Here is a 21,100-nt window from a genome sequence, read left to right as displayed (position 1 = left end):
GTATCCCGCTCTACCAACTTTGCGATGCTTGGACCAATATGAACCAAATCGGGTACAGTTGTAGAGACACATAAGAACACCTCAACAGCTTAGTTTGTAATGATGTCATCAACCCTGATTCAAGATGATGGATGCGTAAATTTTTGAGGCGCAAGTGGGATAACTTGTGGACTGTCTAACTGATTTAAACCAAATTAGGTACAATTATAGTGAGTTACACACAGGGATATCTCAATGGCATTGTTTGTAATGATGTCATCAACCCTGATTCAAGACTTTTGAGGCACAAGTGGCCTAACTTGTGAACCACCTAACAAATTTGAACCAAATTTGCTACAGCTGTAGGGACACATAAGAATGCCTCAACAGTGTAGTTTATGATTATGTCACCCACTAAAATCCAAGATGGTGGACACATGAACATTAGAAGCGTAAGTGCACTAACTTGTGGACTGTCTAACTGATTTGAACCAAATTAGGTACAGTTGTAGTGAGTGACACACAGGGACACTTCAATGGTGTAGTTTGTGATGATGTCATCCATCCCAATCCAAGATGCATGAGTACGGGATGCATGAACTTTTGAGGTGCAAGTGCGCTATCATGTGGACTGTCTAACCAATTTAAACCAAATTTGGTACAGTTGTAGGGATAGTGAAAGGAAAGTAGACAGATTAGTTCTTAGTAGAACAACTTATTGTTTTAAATATACTAACAGATCTTATGCCTTGTGGAATGCTGTGGTTAATGTCAGATTCTTGTAGAACAATCTGTGTGCTGTGTGCTCAGTGTGGGTGGTGGGTTTACCTCACAGGATTTTTACATTTTCCCACTCACATTTTTAAAAGGATCTTTCAGTTATTTTCCTCTTCCCCAACACCATTTTTCAGGGATTGTATAACTATTCCTTCATTATTTGGAAGCAAGTTCCACTGAGTTTAACGGTGTTTACTCCCTTCTAGGTGTGCACATAGAATTTCAGGAAAAGGTATGTGTATTCCAGCCCAGCATCTTCTTTCTCACAGTGCTCAGGTACATGCTTCCAGAAAGCTCCAAAGAAGTACAGCAAGGAAATCCCAGAACTTATTCCCATCCACTGCCCACAAACTATTATTGTAGTGTAGACTTCCCTTGAACATGGAGGTTCTACATGAAAATCAAAGAACCAGTGAATATGGAGGTTTCATTTCTTAAGTATGGTCAAGTGAAGCTTCTATTTTCACTGGCAGTTTGGGTGTGATGTAGAACCTCCATGTTCAAGAGCAGTCTACACCAGAATGATGGTTTCTTGTTGCTGGGTGGGAATGGTTTTTGGGATTTCATTGAGGTTCCTCCTTTGGAACTTCCTAGCATGGGGTACTTGGTTCCATGCTATACATTTTTACTCAGAAGAAAGCCCAGAGAAATAAATGGGGTCCCCGCCTTAGAAGGGTTCTCCCTTTCTATGCTTTACTGAGGGGCTGAGAGGGGGTGGGGGGGGAGAGCCCAAAGTCTTGCCGAGGATCTCTGCTGGTTCTGATACCTATGCGTGCTTACTCAGAAGTAAGCTCCAGTAGAATCAATGGGATTACTTTCTAGCTTTTTCAAGCTTCACTTAGGGGCTTTGCTTCCCTGTTTTGACTATTACAAGTTTGGATTTAAATCTATGCCCAAAAAAAAAAAAGTTTGGTTATTGATTATACTGGCACAATATAGTTAAAACAGTTCTGAGGTAACACGGATGTGTTCAGTATTATACAAAATCTCTAGGGCCTCTTTGTTTGGAGAGAGACTTATTGCCTGGCATTTCAAGTTAATATTTTAAGCCATTTTTGGTTACATTCCTTGTTGAAGGCTTTCATGTCTGTAAACTGCATAGTGCGTGCAACAGATCCCCGCCACCCCGCACCACACAAAATCTCTATGTGGAAAAAAGAGAGAGATGTGTATTTATGCAGTTTGTAAGAAGAAGATATTGAATCATTTCTTGAATAAATAAAACTTTCAGAAAACAGGTAGGGGAAGCATATTTCTGAAAGTTTTATTTGTCCGTTTGTTAGTTTTACTGAACAGTTCATCAGATTCCATTTTAAAAAGAAATGGAAGAACCATTTACTTTCCTCTGACCCTAAAATGCAGTGGTTGGCTTAGGTGGCTGCTGACACCCTCATCCCTACTCCTCTACTGCCATCATTGCACCTATCCCTTGGCTGACTTGCTCTGTTGCCCATCAACACTGCCAAGAGCTCCTCCTCACTTTTGCACCACTCTCCTCTCCTCCTCAGTGCACTGGATTTGAAATGGAGAGGGGTGGAGTGGAAGAGGAAGCATAGAGGGGCATGGGGGAGTGGAGTGATGCAGAGATGCTATAGTTCCACCACTCTCCTCTTTTACATATTTCTCTTTCTGCTCTGGAGTGGCTCCCTTCTTTTTCAAATTCAGTGCATGGAGGAGGAGGGGGTTCTGCTTCCACTGAGCAGAGGTGACAAACAGAGGAGGGCAGGTAAGGTGGGTGTTGGGTGGGCAGAGGAACAGATGTGGTAGTGGAGGGAGGCAGCAGAATTTGGCATCCTGCCTCAGGTGCCCAAATGTCAGGGGCTGCCCCTCCTTACCTTAACCCATCTGCATTTTTGCATGCAGTGAAATCCGTTTAAGTACAGTTAGACTATCCCATATAAACACATTTGAGGATTCTAAGTTAAATGCCTATAAGACTGCACCCAAGACTAGAAGTATCAGGCAAACAAAACTATGTCACACTTTCATCACCAATGATTCCAAATAAAATGCTGAATTTATTTTCAAGATATGAACATTAAATTGGAATAAACTGAACTACAGATTGAATTGGCCACCTAATGGTGCAGCAAGGAAACTTGCCCAGAGAGCAAGAGGTTGCTGGTTCAAATCCACACAGGTATGTTTCCCAAACTATGGGAAATACCTATATTGGGCAGCAGTGATACAGGAAGATGCTGAAAGGCATCATCTCAGACTGTGCAGGAGACAGCAATGGTAAACCACTCCTGTATTCTACCAAAGAAAACCCCATGGCTCTGTGGTCGCCAGGAGTCAACACCGACTCAACGGCAGAAGTTTACTTTACTTACAGATTGAATGATTTTGGGGGGGGGAATTGTACTCAATCTAATACTAGTGGAAATAGTTTCTTTTTGTTCTGTTTTTTTAAAAAATACATTCCCTACAGCAATGAAGTGCAGCTATGTATAACGAAGTCTAAGCCAACTACATTAAAAACTACCAGATAAAATGATATTGGCTGACATCCAGACTAAATTACTCCAGAGTAAAATTACTTCCTTTTGAAATTAAGTAGTCCCTTACTGTAACTCCTGAATAATATTACTGATTAACTTAGGGCTTGAGAAAGTGATTAAGGTCTGGGCAGGTTCATATGGGCCTAGGCAGTCCTTAATGTCTTGTCTTATTTCTACTTGCACGTTATCGGATGAGGGCAGGAATCAATGCATCCTTTCTGAACTCTGATTTGGCTTAGTTATGATGCTCCGTAGACAATGACATTTAGTTATTTATGCTTCATGCTGTATTTGATTCATTTTGATATGCTATTATTTTACAATTGTTTAGCATTGGCATACTCAAGGGGATTTGAGTATAGTTTTATAGAAAGTTAATTCACAAGTTTAAAAACTACAAGAAGGAGCACCTCCTATTGTAAAATGCCCCACAAAGAGTTTAAAAACCTTAATATAAGCATTGAATTACTGAGCATAAAAAACCCAGAGCAAATATTGGAAGTAATTAAAATATAATTATTTTGCTCATTCCTCTGAGACCATTTATTGGGCATTATAGTAATTATGATTATGGATCAGTTATCTGTGCCCAGCTTTCTGCAAAAGCAAACGGTAGGATAGTCCAAAGGCTGCTACTAAAGACCTGTTAACACCATTAACATTCTGCTAAAGTGTCTCAAGAGCTTTTCAGACAAACCAGAAGAGACAGCTGATCTCAGAAGTTGCTTAACATCTACAGAGGAAAAAAATACTCAGAGGAGATACTGTATTAAGTTAGCATTAAACAGTGGTGTTTATAATTTTCTTTCTCTCAGCTGGGAAGCCATTGTCCAGGGTCACATAAGAATTCCAGGCCAACAATGGAGAAAAAAATACTCGACTTTCTGACCCTTAGTCAGGGCTGGCCCAGGCAGCTATGCCATGTGACCCAAAAAGTGTGCCTCAACATCCCTTGCAATGCTGCAGAGTACGCTGGGCGGGGGGGCGGGCAGCTCTCAAATCACATGCAACTTCACTTGGTCGCCTAAAAGGAATGTTGCTCCAGTCTAATCTTTTACTTGATTTATTTACTGAAAACATTTATATACTGTCTTTCCACAATTGCTCAGGGCAGCTCACAACATCAGTTCAGAACAATTGTAAGAAAACAAACAAAAATACACCCTAAAACTGTGAATAATAAAACCTACAACAGTAAAGTCTCTTCTAGGGATGTGCATGAACCTGTTTGGAGGGCCTTTTATGCGAGCTACTTCTGCCTACTTCTGGTCTGAAGAGCGGACAGGGAGGTACGCTGCCACCCTGCCAGACTGGTTTTCCAGCCAGTGCCAGCGGAGGGAAAGTGGAGGGAGCAGTAAGTGCACCCTCCCCTGCCTTTAAAGTTATCCCACCCCTGCCGTTGAACCAGTCCCTGCCGGTTCCATGCACATCCCTAGTCTTTTCCACTATCCTTTTTTTTTTGTGCATTATCATAGTCTGGATGATGCCCATTATTACTGTTGTTATGCATTTTTAAAGTGTTACACCAAGAGAATTTTAAAAAATAGATAGATATTTAGAATTCCTCATTGAAATGCAGACAAAATGTATTAATAAACATTTCCTTAAGTAAATTGACATTTCATTAGCAAATATGTATTTGTTACAGTACATTAAAAACATGTATCAGCTTGTATGATGAATGTGGTTTATCTTTCTGGTAAATAATAAAAGTTGACCAATTTTGATTGCTGTTATTGTCTTCCTGTTTAATGTGAATATAGCTTACTAGTTTAGACATCACTGTGTATTTAGATAATTTATTTCACCATTCATTATGAATGAATTTTATCATAATATAATATCCCAGAACAGTTTTAATCCTGTTTATTAGCAAATAGCATTTCAAAAGTATTTAAATTTGTTATTTAAAAATAAATAAATAATATATATTGTACACTTACAGATCTGCTCCCATTCCATATATGGAGTATTTCATTTCACCCCAAAGGCCAGAATCTGGATCTGTTGCCTTAAGAGAATGCAAACGAGTATGACTGACTAAAGTGAAAATGAAGGCAACTTTTATAGCATGCAGAACAGATCATACTGAGGGAGAAACTACATGTTATATTCATATGCATGTAACAAAAAAGAGACGACAGCTTTTTCTAGGGAAAAGCAGCTGTGGAGAGGACTTGAAGTCTAGAAGTGGTCAGAGTAAAGATGATGATTACCCTTTTCACTGCCCACCACTTCCCTACTCCACCCCAAACTGCTCCCCCCTGAGCACGGCTTCAAAACATGTTTGGAGATGGCTACCTATCACACAATTGGGACTCCATGGGAGGGAGAAGTAATAATGGGAAAGAAGGATTGCATTTGTGCATTTGCATATATTTGCAAAGTACTGGTAGAAATGTGTGTTTTCTGAGGTTAGAGGTATAAAATTTCCCCAAAAAATTGACTCGGGGGTGGGGGGGCATGTTTCTGCTGGGATATGCTGCAGCTACAATGTAAACCATATAGCACTTCATTGTATGGTCTGCTCAGACCCTGCTGGCAGCCCCTGATGTGCCTCTGCCACCTCCCCAACTCCTCACCACCAACAGGGTGCACACACTCCCCTATGCCTTCTGATAGGAGACCACTCTCCAGATCAAAGAGGAAGGCAAGGCAGAGGAAAGAAGGTGACAATTCACAAGCAAAGAAGAACCAAGGTCTGTGTGTTCCTCTAGTAAATGTGACAGAACATCTTGTGAGGGGCAAAAGCTGAAATGCATCTTGGATTTGAGAGTTAAATATAACTCTATATTATACAGGAATAGAATTGCAATTATCTAATCTTTTTCATTGTTTTACACAATTCAGCTTCATAATTACTTAGTTAGCATTTCAAAAGATCAATGGACAGGAAGTAATAATATTTTAAAACCATGTCTTCTAAAGTATTCCATGCATCATTCTGAGAAAGAAAATGTTGTATAAGGGGTATTTTCCATTTTTCCAAAATTTCCATCCCCCCCTCTCCCCATCTCTGGCCTTGGGAATGTGTGATTGGGAAGGGGGAAGAAATACCCCCAAACAAAGCACATCACCTCCCCCCACAACCCCATCTGTTTCTTTTCCCATGGCCCTTCATATCACTAGCTAAAATATGTCAGACATCTGAATCACCTTCAGGACTGGGTTCTCCTGTACATTATCCTGAAATCAAGTAGAATGTACATAAAGGAACGGAATGGAATAATCTGGAAGGAATAATCTGGTTTGGCCACTGGGTGGCTCCCCCTCACTTGAGTTTGGTTGCTACCATTAGGTTTGGGACTAGAAAAGGAGGAAACGTTCCTCAACCCTTTGATATATTTTTGCTAAGAACATGTCTTAGGAAGATTGAGCATTTAGAAAATGTGGGAGGTGGTTGAAAATCTACTGGCCTGTTGTTTGCCACACATTTTCTCCTCAAAAAATTCTAGCTTAGACTAAAACTACATATGAGGAAAGCATGCAGAGCAGAAAACTCCAGTCTTCTGCAAGGGCACATCCACTCTGCAAACATGTACAGCATTAGTGGAAATCAGCTTTCTTAATTTGTATAATATGCTTTTGGTAATATGTCCCTCTATATTCTGTTACACTTTTACATTTTGTGTCACCAAAGTCTTCTTACTTCTGACACTCATTTTCTGAAGTAACAGATTCCTGGGGGAGGGGGCGTATGAGTATAGTTTCACCAAACTAGTTGTTATGTTAAGCCCATCATTAGTGCTGGTAAGCGTAACTTTTTCTTTCAAACATAGCAACCAGATTGCCTCCCTCCTGCAGACTGGGACTGTGGTGAGACTACCCTCCTGATCTGGATAATTCCCCTAGGATGCTATTTGTCAAACAGTAAATGCTTCCATTGGTACCAATCGGAAGCCTTCCCCCTTACCCTTCTACTGAGGTCCCAATGTGCAGCACACCCTGTTCTGGTGGCTATTTTAAAAAGAAAGGTTTAGCCCAGCAGTGCTAACAATTAACTTAATGTAATATCTAGTTTGGCCCACTGTCAGCTTTGTGTCACAGGCAGACAAACCACCACATCAAGTATGCTACAACACTGAATCTTACTCAGAAAGGGCTTACTTTATGATTACTTTTTACTAGTTACTTTGGGGTAATTATCTGGTGAATCTTTAATGTGAAGAATTTTCTATTATTTTCTATACGCTGTGTATGGGATCTTCCTCCATTTTTCACAGTTCAGAACAGTACATGGCAGAAAATGTTAGAGAAAATTTGAAATTCTAGTAGCTTGCTCAGGTTAAGATAGTGGCACTATATTCTTCGGTCTCTCTGTATGAGTGCTGGCACACTATAACTTATGGATCAGAGATATATGAAAGGACAACATATGACTTAGCAAATTTATTTCTGCTTGGCCCCGAGAATTACAGAATGTATTGCTCCATGCATATTGACAAACTTTCTTGAACTGAAGTTGAAATACGAATGTTCATTTTAGCTAGCTTTTGTACTTGGAGTCAAAAGAAGTTTTTCTGTCAGTATGTGAATGCCCACTTTTTTTTTAAAGGTACCGGCTGGGATGTAATAGCAATCTGGGCAATAATCACAGATATTGAGGGAATGATGGGTTTTTAGAAAATTAATTCATGAAATAGAGCATGACTCTATAAGAATGAATAAAACTTACTGTTACAGCCACTACATTGGAACCCCCAGGGGAATTTTCTGGAATCCTAGCAATATAGTAATCAGATGAAAACTTCGGGACATTGTCATTAGTATCCAAGAGACGTATCACGATATCAGCTGTTGAACTAAACTTCTCAGGAGTGTTAACTTCTACTGCAAGAAGCTAAGGAGGTAATTGAGAAATTATAATTTCAAGAGTTAGTAAGGCATACAAAATAGTATTTTCATGGTATTTTAGAGCACACAGGTATAAGTAACTGATCAGCTTTACTACTACTACTACTACTACCACATAAATTGAATAGTTTTCCACACAGAACAGGAATAAAGAAACAACAATGTCAAAAGTCTGGGTTTACATAAGCAATAACAATTATCCTTAAAACATCTTAATATAAACTTTCTTAAATCATGTGCTTAAGCCAAGTCTCATTCAGATTAGGGGTGTGCATGGACCATGGTTCAGGCCACAGTCTGAACCAGTCCGGCTAACTGGTTCAGTTTGGTTCAGCCAAACCACGGACTGGTCCAGCAGTTCGAGGTGATTCGGGGTGGGTGGGTGAGAGGCACCTTTAAAAGTAGCTTCAGGTCCTTATCTGCATGACTACATTTCCAGGCAGCTTCCTGCTGTGGCTTCCTGCTGTGGTGGCGCTCCCCCCAGCAGCCCACACATAACACGTGCAGCGGCCAGGTGAGTGACAGAGCCATACTGCCTCTGTGCATGGGCTGCTGGGGGAGCACTGCTGCAGCAGGAAGCTGCCTAGAGTGGCAGTCACCTGGGTAAGGACCTGCAGCTTTATGTTTTAAAGTGCTGCTCGCGCCCCCCACCCCAGTGCTGCCCCAAACCGCTGGATCGGTTTGCTAGACCATGAACTGGTCCAAATTCAGACCACAGCCCCAAATGTGGTTCATGCACATCGCTAATTCAGATATTAAAAAAATATTAAATAACATGGGGGAGGGATAGAACCCTGTAGACCTATGGACAGAGCAATAATGCTCCTTTATTACTTTCTGAAAATAACCCCACCTGGCAGGAATGAAGCTACTGGAGCAGAATCCTTTCAATTTCCATCCTAGACAGCCAGTCCAGATGGATACCGTGGCCAATTTTGTGCTTCTCTATGCTCTTACAGAATTTCAGCACACACACAACATGTGGCCTAAAGGCAGCACTGATACATTCAGGCTATGAGTCCAGAATGAGGAAGCAGGTCGGGATGGGCATAAGTGATGGTTTCTCCAGTACATTTCAAAGAATGAACCCTCCAAGTCAAATGACCCAAACCCAAATCCAGCCCTGAATTAATATCTTCAGCTCTAATCAAACTGGGATGTGGACAGATGATAGTAAACCACTAGAGAAAGATTGTTATACCTTCTTCTCAGGAAGAATGATAAAATATCAAGGATAGGCATAAAACAAGACAAAGGTAATTAAAATCAACTTTGCCTATTCTATATTTCTTTCATGAAAAGTACAGGTCAGCTTCCTTAGTTGTGGCAGACAAGTGACCATTCAAAAAAGCCACATTTTGAAAGTGAAATACGTTGGAGATGCAGCTCCTGCATGACATCAACTCTTAGCATCAGCAATCCTTTTGACCACTAGGGGCATTAAGGGTAGAGATAGCCAGTAAGAGCATTCCCCCTCTGACCATGCTTTCTCTGTTCTGATTTCCCTTTGTTAGTGGCAGGTTTCATTTTCTCACCTGACAGAGAGACCTCCGTCTTCTCCCCTTCCCTCACTTCCTGTACGAAGCTAGCAACCAAGCATGTAGGTCTTATCTATCTCCCTGATGGATTCCCGAAATAAATTGCTTTATTTGGAACTTTAACTCCGTGTTTCCAGACAACATTAATTAGCAGTGCTCCCTTACCTGGGCACTTCCGCTGGAGCTAGGGCAGATAAAGAAATCTTTCCCCCTGAGCTCTCTAACAAAATATCACATGAAATTCTGCCCCCTAAAGTCAGTGGGGGTTTCATATCTGGACATTCCAGAAGTTCTGCATCCATTTTCTTTCTCTCCAACAAATCTGGAACTTAGAAAGAGGCTCTACATTTGCAGCAAAGCCCTTTGCAGTTTTATCTTCAATCTCTTGCAAAAAATAATTTTGCCCAAGACAAAGTGTGCAATCTCTAAAGTAAAAAGAAAATATTCTTTTCTCTTTTAATTACTTTCTTTGGTGTTTACAGCTGTAGTGTTAATCATGCTGAATTCTATTAGTATTCATGAGGCCACAGCATGTAATTTCTTTACCATGAATACTTGTGCAATGCTTCATAACCTTCTGTGAATCTTCCTGTTTAAATAGAAATAATTCTATGTTGCATTTCAATTGCACCTGCTTAATCTAAAGCAGGTGCAACTGGCAAGCAGCTACCATGATAGAGGTCAAAAGGAGAAGCTAATCAAATCCAGACTTCTTTTATTAGACAGAAATACCTATACACCATCCCCCACAGATTAACCCACATAATCCAGAATTTTGTGTGCCAAAAGCAGACAGCAGGTCAAACAAGTAGCATGCTATCTGCAGAACAGGCAGGTTCAGTTGACTCCAGCAAGGGAACCAAGAAACACACTACAGAGGAGGCACACTTTCTCAGATACTGAGGTCACTAGCCAATCTGACCTGTGGGGGAGAAAAGTGTGCGCGCGTGTCTCTCTCTCTTTGTGTATAAACTGCCTCCCCAAACATAACTAGTCTTCTCAAAACACCTTTGGTTTCCCTCTAAATTGCTCTGTTTTGCCTGACGAATCTCCAAAATAATTTTGATGAAATCCAGTGACAACTAAGGGGTATGCAGAATACTCCTGAGAAATGTCACAAAAGTTATCAACTTTTTTTTTTTTTGCTTTTTCCTAATTTCCTCAAACATTTTGCCTGAGGAGGAACCTTAAAATTAGCTTTCAATGAAATTTCAATGTAATTACTTTAATTCATCCTTCCCCGTAAAATTACATACATTCTTTCCCCTTTCCCAGTGCCCAGCATAACTATTTCTTAAGCCCTGCCTGGTAACTGGTGGGGTGAGGGCTGCAGTGCTAAATGTGTGCTTGCAAGACTAAATCCCATGACATTTTTCATATTTTGGTGAATACACAAAACACAGCTTTGAAATGGAGATGACAGTGGCCGTATTTGCATGTAACTCTCAACTGGAGATTTAGGGGGCAGAGGTTTACTCACTGTATCATCCAAATGCCTGAAATTCTGGTTCTACACATCAACCAACCCTCGGTTTCACTTCTTTAATTCCAATTTGAACCCTTTGGTTGTAGTGAGTTTCATCTCCCAAACCTGAAGTTCCACACTGCCTGTGTGCTGTCCAAACTCGGAACCATGGGCAGCTCCTCCTTCCCTCCCTCCAGCAGTGATTGGCTGTACGGGCTGTCCTTCATGCCGGAAAGAAGCCCGCACAGCCAGTTCTCCCTCCTCTCTACAGTCTCATGGACTGCAGTTAGATCGCTCTCTGTGATGTCTGAATTCAGACAGGAGAGTGGGGAGCAGTGGAAGGGAGTGGATCTGCAGGTCCACCTGGACCCACCATGTTATGTGCAAATGTTATGTGCGAATGTAGCCAGTCATTTCAATATTTGAGGACCAATTCATGCTTGACATTTTGTACTTGGTTACAAATACAAATTCTTGTTTTCAAATTAAAATACAAGGAGGTATTCATGTGAGCCTCTAAAACCAATTCAGGGGCGTGTCGGGCTTAAAACAGTTGAAATCAACAGTCAAATTCCATTTTTACACAAGCTCTAATTTAAAAAGGCAGAAGTCGTTACAATACCTTGAAGGTTAAAACCTGGAATTTTTCATAATCAATGGCAGCAGAGTTTTCTACTATTATTGTGACCTGGGCTTCATTTAGGACGGTCTGAGGAACGACACGGAAAATTCCACCAGGCCCAACAAGGCGGAGGTTGAATTTAGCATTTGCTCCCTATGGAAGGAGGAATTGGAATGAAAACAAATGAGAGTATTATTTATAATGGGATGGAACAGAATTGCTGCATTTCTTATTGAAGAGCACAATATGTATAGAAGAGAGCAAGACTACTTAGAATCTTCTATTCAACAGCTTTTGGGTGTGTGAGTATCAAGAGGCTTTCTGAAGTAATCTACCCAGCTCTGATCACAGGACATACTTTTATAAAAACAGTATTGGCAGATTGACTATCATTCAGTCACAATGGAACACCACCTAGTTTGGACTGACTTAGTGTCTGAATACTCTTCGGAGGGTGCCACTGGGGGCGGTGGCAGTGGGAAGTGCCTTAAAAACTAAATTAGATATTGCTTACTTGTGTTACCACCACGCCTGCAAGGTGTGATGAGCAGCGGTGTGCCACCCGGCAACCCGCAGGGCAGTGGGACGGCTCTGAAACGCACCATGCTGACCATGCAAATGGCCTCCATGCATGTGCAGAGGCCAGGTGAGTTTTGGAGGCCAAAATGCGCAGAGGCCAGGTTTTGGGAGGCTGCCCTGCCACCGTACAGGTTGCCAGGTGGCACACTGCTACTTGCCACACCTTGCAGGTGCGGGGGTAATGCCAGCAAGCACTATCTAATTTAGTTTTAAAGGTATCTCCCACCACCTCCACCACCCAGTGGTGTCCTCACCAGCCACCACTGTCCCTCATTCTTCACTCCTTCCAAGGAAAGACTGGGGGTGGTCTTTGGATGCCACACACCTCTTGTTGTTTTTGCTACAATAGATTCACATGGCTACTCCCCTATAATTTGTCACTATAAATGTAAGCACACATCAAGAGTACAAATTCCCACCAGGTTTAAAATGGTTTACTTTTCTTCTCTTGTCTCTATGAGAAGCCTGGAACAGTTTCACAAGGGCATTGAGAACAGTTAGAAAAATCTGGCCTCATCACAGAATTACAGTTCCCAGAGTTCCTTGTGTGGAACTCATGCCTGTTGTATCAGCTTGATTTTAAATGGGTGTTAGATATGTTTGAATTGTGAAGTGAATCTGCAGATAGGTTTCACTTTACTGGAGTATGTTGAATCTGCCAAGCTGTTGTATCTGCTATATTTACATAGTGTGTTTTATTGCCTGGTGGAAATGCTTTGTTAAGAGCTCTGTTTCTGCCTGGAATAATTCTGTGTAAATACCACACAAGATCTTATATGTGGTGACAAAGATGGGATACAGATGTGGTACATTACCCAGAAGATTTGTGAAATGGCAGGCTATACTGGACAAATAGAGGCCTTTGCTGTAGGAGACTGGCCTACTTACAAAGAAAGACTGGAGCAATATCTTGCATGCTGTTCTCGCAGCAAAACATATGGCAACATTGCTGAGTATTAAGGGAGGAAAGACTTACAGTCTTGTACACAATTTGATTGCTCCAGAGAAGCCTGCAACCAAGTCTTTTAAAGAAATAGTGCAAACTAGCTCAACCCGCACAGAACATCTGCATGCTAGTACTTGATTGCTTCGCCTGCCACAGCCCCTATCACCTCAGAGATCTCTCCATCCTCACCTGAGCCGCACTCTTGCTCCTCCTCTTCCATCCGGTTGCTTCCATCCCCCTCACCCCCTTGGGCACTGCTGCAGTGTTGCTGGTGCATATTGGCCTAGCTGCAGTCCCCTATCCCCAAAGACCTCCCCACCCTCACCCAAGCCCCACTCCTGCTCCTCCCCACAGGAGCAGCAGCGGTTAACTGGGTCTGTCCTTTGCCTGCCTGCCTCCCTCTGCCAATGGCCTCGGTAGCCCCAAACAGCAGCAGTGGTTGACTGGGCTATTCCTTGCTGCCGCCGCCACCATGGCTGCTCGTTCCCCTGAGGCCGCTGAGAGGCTTGGGCCCATCCCTCACCCTTCCTTCTTGCTTTCTTCTCTTCCCTTCTTTTTCTCTCTCTCTCCTCCACTCGCTCTTCCCGTCTTTCTCTCCCCCCCCCTTATTTTTTCTTTCTCTCTTTCATCTTGTTTCCCCATCTAATTCCCACAGCGGCAGCGTCTTTCTCCTGAAGAGGCTCTTTCCTCCTTCACAACCCCTCTCTTTGCAGAGCCCTGCCAACTATCCTTTTACATATATAGATTCCTCTCCTTTACAATCAAGAACATCTTCTGACCAGTAACAGTTGCATTCCAGCTGTCCTTAAACATCACAGGCTCCTCCCCCCTATCTACATATGGAATCCCCACTGCTTAATCACACGGTGCTTCTCGAGAGCTGCCATGCATGGGATCAGCCACGGGTACGCCTTAAAGAATTATACATATACTAGCTGACCCGCACAGAGCATCTGTGTGCTCTTTGGGGCTGGCTGTTCCCCCCTCCCTCCTACCCCACTTTCCCTCCCCCTCCCTCCCTCCTGCCCCATTCTCTTGCCCCCTCCCCTCGCTCCTGCCCCCCCTCCTCCCCTCCCTCCCTCCTGCCCCACTCTCTCTTTCCCACTCACCCCATTTCCAGTCTCTCAGCTGCTTCCCCGCCACTTTCTCATCTCGCTGTCTGTCCGTCCACCGCCTCCCACCTCCCATCTCTGGTGGCCAGGTTGGGCTTTGCTGCTGCCGCTGCCCCCCCTTACCTGGGACAGCCTGGCCTGCCGTCCCGCTGCCACCTCCTGCCCCCGGTGGCTAGGCTGGGCTTTGCTGCCGCTGCCACTGCCTCCTCCCCCTTACCCAGTACGGCCTTGCCTTGCCAGGCTAGATCATCCTGCTGCCGCCTCCTGGCAGCCAGCCGAGGCCGCTTCCTCAGGCCATTTTGTGGCCTGCCACCACCACCACCCTCTGCCATTCCCCCCCCCCGAACTCTCGGCCAATGCCAGGAACTCTCACGAGAGTTCTGCCACCAAATCCTGGGCACACATGCCAGCTAAGAGAATAAAATATATAGATATAGATTGCTCAGCAATCTATTGTACAGCAGCATTTATCACCAAAATCCCTGATTACAGCAGAGAGGTTCAGATTCCACAAAAGGAACCAGCTTGAAGGTAAAACTTTCCGCATTTGCAGCAGAATTAAAAAGTCGTCCGAACATTGTGACTCTAATGAAGGGCTTAATGATACCCCTTAGTGACAAATTTGTTTGTGGATTCCACTGTGAGAGTGTTCAAAAGAGACCCTTAACTGAGGAAAACTTTAGCATTAAATGGGCTGTAGAAATGGGATTGGCCTTGGAAACAGCAGCTAGAGATGCAGTGGAGCTGCAAGGAAGAGCTAGAGGAGAAATAGAAATGCACAAAATGGTTGCTGCACAAAGCAAAGAACAATCTGCTAGAGACCTAGGTAACAGTGTGGAAAATGCTCCCATTCTCCTGCTGAATGTAGATTTAAGGATGCATATTGCAGGAAATACAATAGAAAGAGATACATTCAAAGAGTTTGTGGCACTATCAGGAATCCAGGAAAGTTCACAGCTTTGCATAGAAAGAAAAATGCCAAGGTTCATGCCCTGAACATGGATAGTAGTGATTCACAATGTGAGAATGGCATAGCAAGTCTGGGACAGTATATATCAGTAAACAGGAAGACTCAGCAATTTAGTTGATATCAAGGGTAGCTGGAAAAGCACTCAAGACTGAGCTCGATAGAGGGGATGCTGTGTCTGTTATTCCACAAGCAGAGCATAACAAAACCTTTGCAGATAGGTGTAACACCCAACACCCTTACTGCTAAAGACACACACAGGTCGGAAGTTAGTGCCATTAGGAGTGATACAAGTTGATGTGAAGCGTAACAGCAGGTGTTTCCTGAATTTGAATGTTATTGAGAAAGGTGCCCAGCCTTTGGGGACATGAATGGATGAGGGAACTACTTCTAGAATAAAGGTAAAGCGTGCCGTCAAATCAATTTTGACTCCAGGCGCCCACAGAGCCCTGTGGTTTTCTTTGGTAGAATACGGGAGGGGTTTACCATTGCCTCCTCCCGTGCAGTATGAGATGATGCCTTTCAGCATCTTGCTATATCGTTGCTGCCTGATATAGTACTAGCAAGGATTCGAACCAACAACCTTCTGCTTGTTAGTCAAGCATTTCCCTGCTGGAACAGAAATCTATAAAGTTGTTACAACCATTGCCACACAAGCCCACTTCACAAGTGCAGGAAAAGTTGGAAGATATGTTAAACCAAACCTATGAAGTGTTTAAAGAAAATAGGAACATAGGAAGCAGCCATATACTGAATCAGATCATTAGTCCATCATGCTCAGTATTGTCTACACCGACTGGCAGCGGCTTCTCCAAGGTTGCAGGTAGGAATCTCTCTCAGTCCTATCTTGGAGATGTCAGGGAGGGAATTTGGAACCTTCTGCTCTTCCCAGAGCAGCTCCATCCCCTAAGGGGAATATCTTACAGTGCTCACACATGTAGACTAGGAAGGAATAGGAACTCTAAAATCTATAAAAGCAAAGCTGATGCTAGTTGAGAATATACAGCCCAAATTCTACAAAGCCAGACCTCTTCCTTTTATCAAAGGTGTAGGCTGAATTGGACTGCTTGGAAAAGGAAAGGAAAGCAAATTCTCTAGAGTGGTCTGGAGTGAATAGGCGAGTGAGTCCAGTTATGAGAAGAAAGGTGTGTTGGGGGGGGGGGGAGTTAGGCATTGTGGAGACTTCAGGGTTACTATAAATCCTGTCTTGAAAGTGGAGAAATATCCATCGCCACAAATTGAAGACATATTTGCAACACTGTCTGAAGGAAAATGGTACAGCAAGATTGATCTGTTGCAGGCCTATTGCAGATGAAAGTAGAAGAGGAGCCAGTGCAACTGACAAAGCACTGGTGTAATATGATCAAAACAACCAGTTCCAGTTAATAATCTTGCAGCCCTGTTTTGTACCAGCTGCAGTTTCTGGACCATTTTCAAAGGCAGACCCTTTGTTGAAAGCTTTTTGGAAGTCCAGGTATACTATGTCAACTGGATCACCTTGATCCACACACCTGTTGACACTCTCAAAGAACTCCAAAAGGTTTGTAAGGCAAGCCTTTTGGATGCTAATTCCTCCACAATTAATCCATGGATAATAGAGATCTTATTCTGGACTGACCTAGCATTAAACAGCAGCACCAGCAGGCCAAAGGACGAACTGGTAATGCAGCCAGGAATTCTTCCATTATGGGAACAACCAGAAGAAGGGATAGGAATGATGTAAGTAATGTAAGTGAGATCCCACACCTACCTTCCCCTATCCATAATCATTCTAACTGAAGCACCCCCAGGTTCACATCCTCACTCAGACACATAATTAAAACAGCTTTTTTTAAAAAAGTGCAATGGACAAATCTTGCAAGATTTCCCAAGAACATGGTCCTATCTGGATCATATTGTTGTGACAGGTGAAACTGGGGAAGAACATCTGGAAATCATCAAAATGGTACTGAAACATTTAGAAAAGTATGGATTACGAGCCAACTGTACAAAAAGTGGATTTTTAAAGAAGTCAGTTACATACAGTGGTCACATTATAGATGCACAAGGCTTACATAAGTCTCCAGAGAAAATCTAAGCAGTCTTGGAAGCCCCACAACCTCAAAACTTGTCACAACTTAGATCGTTCCTGGGGTTTCTTAATTATTACAGCCAGTTTGTGCCAAACTTAGCAAGTGTATTACATCCACTGAACTGTTTATGCAGAAAGGTAAAAAGTGTGTCTGGTCAGACTGTGCAGCAGCCTTCTTACAAGCAAAGAAGTTGGTCACATCTGACAATGTGCTTACATATTTTGATCCATCTTTGCTCGTTCAATTGGCATGTGATGCTTCACCACATGGAATAGGGACAGTAATAACCCATGCAAAGCCTGATCAGCAAGAAAGACCAGCAAGAAAAGCTGGCATTTGCCTCCAGATCTTTGTCAGCAGCAGAATGTAATTATGCACAAATAGACAAGGAAGCCCTGTGTCTTGTATGAGGTATGAAGAAATTCAAGCAGTATCTCTGTGGTAGGAAATAATAATAATAATAATAATAATAATAATAATAATAATAATAATAATATTCGATTTCTATACCGCCCTTCCAAAAATGGCTCAGGGCGGCTTACAAAGAGAGATAACAAACAAATAAGATGGCTCCCTGTCCCCAAAGGGCTCACATCTAAAAAGAAACGTAAGACACACACCAGCAACAGTCACTGGAAGTACTGTGCTGGGGGTGAATGGGGCCACTTACTCTCCCCCTGCTAAATAAAGAGAATCACCACGGTAAAAGATGCCTCTTTGCCCAGTTAGCAGGGGTTCACTCTCATCACTGAACACCAGCCTCTAGTTTTGATACTGACTATTCAGAAGGGCATTTCTTTGACCACGGCAGCTCGGATGCAGTGCTGGGCTCTTTTCTAAGCAGGCTGAAATGCCTGCCATCATGGTTACAACATTTGCCTCTTCAGACGAATGCTGCTGCAACCCTGAGCAATGCCCAGGAGAAGGTGAGTGACATGTCGAGGTGGAACTTCCTGTATGCTTTGAGAGGCTGTATTCACGTACAACCTTCCTTTTAATAATGTTTGAATAGGGCTTTTATGAGAAGCAGCAGAACAGTTACAGACTGAACCATAGGCCAATTTCTGACACAGAGGTAAAGTGCAAATAGAAATGAAAAATAATGTTTAAAATAAAAAGAAAGCAGTATTGCTTTCATAGTATTAAAATGAGGTGTGTGTGGAGTGTAACAACAACAACATAACTAGGAGCAAAAGGACTCCATTTGTTCCCTAATATTAGTAAGTACCTAATTCTGATTTTGCTGCCTTCTGTGACTACAGTAGCAGCAGTTATGAGGTCGGTTGCCTGAAAAGTAGTTATTTATCCTTTTGCAGCAGGCTGGCAGTGAAGCCACTGGCTTTTATATTGCACAGAATGTAGCCACGTTAGGACTGTACTGAGTATTGTCTATGTGTTGATGGGCTAGATTTTCTTTTCAATAATTGCAGACCTTTCATGTGCATTAAACCTTCAGACCGCCTTCTCCTCTCAGGTTAGTCAGGTGGAAGCTATTACTGAGGTTTCCATAGCAACCTCATTTGTCATAGTTTCCATGTAAATTATATTGCACTGTAAGGTCTTCAGCAAACCTAAACAAAATGGTGCTCCTTCAGTTACATTAAATGGTGCTTATGGCATACAGTGATTACTATTAAAAACAACATTCCAGTATGATAGATTTAACAAAACTCCAGAGAGATTCACACCCCTGGATCCATTAACAAAAATGGTTTGGGAAGCTTTGAACAAATGCATTTCTTCTGTTAACTGATGGAGCAAATCCAGGGGCGTAACTGCTATGAGGCAAGGGGAGGTGGTTGCCTGGAGGCCTCCATGTAGGCCTCAGTGAAGCCTGAACTGGAGTAGGCTTGCAGGGAGGCCCCAAGCAAGCAAGGAAGGAAGGAGGCAGGCAGGCAGGCAGAGTGGCCCCCACAGCTCTCTGCAGTAGACCCTCTGCCCAGCCCAGCATTTGCCAGGTAGAATGTGAACTGCTTTTTGTGGTCACACACACACACACACACCCCCCGCCCATATATAAGGATCTGCTTGCCATAGGGCTTTGATATGGAGTGGGGGAGAGACTGAGAAATCTCTGAATATTTAATTTAAAACAGCTTGGAAAATTTGCGGGCTTTAAGAAAAAAACCTATCTAAAAAATCCCATGTGGCTTGTTTCATGTCAGAAAATTACAAACACTTCTGGAACAAACAGTATCTATATATTTAATCCCTGTAGATGTGCTTCAGCCTCTGTGGGGATGCGTCCTGGCAACCCAGCTGATTGGCTGGGCAGCGGAGTGGAGGGACGCACCTGATTGGCTGAGGCGCGTCTCAGTGGTGGAGGACAGAGGCGGTGGCGGGTCTTGCCGGGCCATGGAGGCCAGGGCGGCAGCGGGCCCGGCCCGGCCCGAACGCGGAGGCCGGCGGCCGGCGGGCCCGGCCAGAGACTGGGGCAGGGGGGAGAGAGGTAGCCGGCCCCAAAAAACACGCAGATGCTCTGTGCGGTGGGGTCAGCTTGTTATATTTATTCATTCATTCTTTCATTCATTTATAAATGCACTTATGCTCAAGTTGTTTTGCAACCCAGAAGGTCTGAGTGAGAACTGTGAAGCATGTGTGGTGCTTTTCTTTTCTTTTCTTTTTCTTGTGTGTGAACTGCTCCCCAATAACTCTCAGGGACTTCAGGGTAAATCTGGCCAACATGTGAATGCAGCACCTCCATTCCAGAGGAGATGTGTGTTAAAGGGCTTTAAAAGCCTCCTGTGAAAAACCTCCTGCAATCAAACTTTACTGAATTTGTTCAAAATTCTGAGAAAACATACATAGGCTCACACTGCATGGTTGAAAGTCTCCTTTGCTAATCTGCAGCAAGGGGCCCATTTTAATAATTAGTGTTTGTGTGTTCTAGGCATTAAAAGTAGCACAAATATATAGTACTTAATGTATATCACTATATATTGTGAAGTGTGTGTGTGTGTGTGTGTGTGTGTGTGTGTGTGTGTGTGTTTATTCAGTGAAATGTATTTCTAGGCAGCATACTTATTTTGGAATATCAGACTTAAATCCTTGAGGGCCTGGGGTGTGTGGAGGCCCTGGTCTTTTGGGGGGGCCATTTTAAAATCTGGTCTCTGGGTCCACTCCAACCTTGCTACGCCCCTGAGCAAATCACTGATAGTGCAACAAAGAAGGAGCACTATAGAACTAAAAATGAAGAACAGAAGGGTTGCAGGATAAGGGCCTTTCTCAGACAGCAGGCTTTACTGTGGGATTAAGAGGGGTAAAATACTGTGAGTTACGGGGCATATTGAATATTTCAAATTACCCAAAATCCCGACACAAAAAGTGAAATTTTTTACCCGGACATAAATCAGACTAAGCTCCAATGCTCAATGAAAAACCCAAATTTTGTATGGAGTGCTCCCTGATAGCTCATAGGGATTCTGACATAAATCTTGAAGGTATGTGAATGCACACCTGCCCTTCCAAAGTAAAATAACTGTCTTGCAGGGCTCAAGGCCAAAGGTCTACCTACCTAGTCCAGCATTCTTTTTATCAGAGCAACCAGCCAGATGCCCTTGGGAAACTCACAAGCAGGACATGAAAGCAGCAGCCGTTCACTGTGATCTGTCCCCGGCACTTGATATTCAGAAATATACTGCCTCTAAACATGGGGTTCTTCAGTTAGATATCATGGCTAACATCCAAT

General features: G+C 43.0%; 1 protein-coding gene across 2 annotated transcripts in view; it reads right to left on the bottom strand.

Moving 5' to 3' along the window:
• CDHR1 (cadherin related family member 1) overlaps nucleotides 1-21,100 on the bottom strand; it is an 85,200-nt gene that overhangs the window by 14,147 nt on the left and 49,953 nt on the right. For both annotated transcript variants that reach the window (XM_053312674.1, XM_053312673.1), the window contains 3 exons: nucleotides 11,737-11,889; nucleotides 7,933-8,097; nucleotides 5,201-5,268 (listed from right to left, as the gene is read on the bottom strand). In XM_053312674.1, the coding sequence (XP_053168649.1) occupies nucleotides 5,201-5,268; nucleotides 7,933-8,097; nucleotides 11,737-11,889 (386 nt within the window). The remainder of the gene's footprint in view (nucleotides 1-5,200; nucleotides 5,269-7,932; nucleotides 8,098-11,736; nucleotides 11,890-21,100) is intronic.

The sequence above is a fragment of the Hemicordylus capensis genome, chromosome 3 (assembly GCF_027244095.1).
Source record: "Hemicordylus capensis ecotype Gifberg chromosome 3, rHemCap1.1.pri, whole genome shotgun sequence".
Classification (NCBI taxonomy): Eukaryota; Metazoa; Chordata; class Lepidosauria; order Squamata; family Cordylidae; genus Hemicordylus; species Hemicordylus capensis.
Note: the sequence above shows the minus strand (reverse complement) of the source record. Positions and strands in the feature narration are given on the sequence as shown.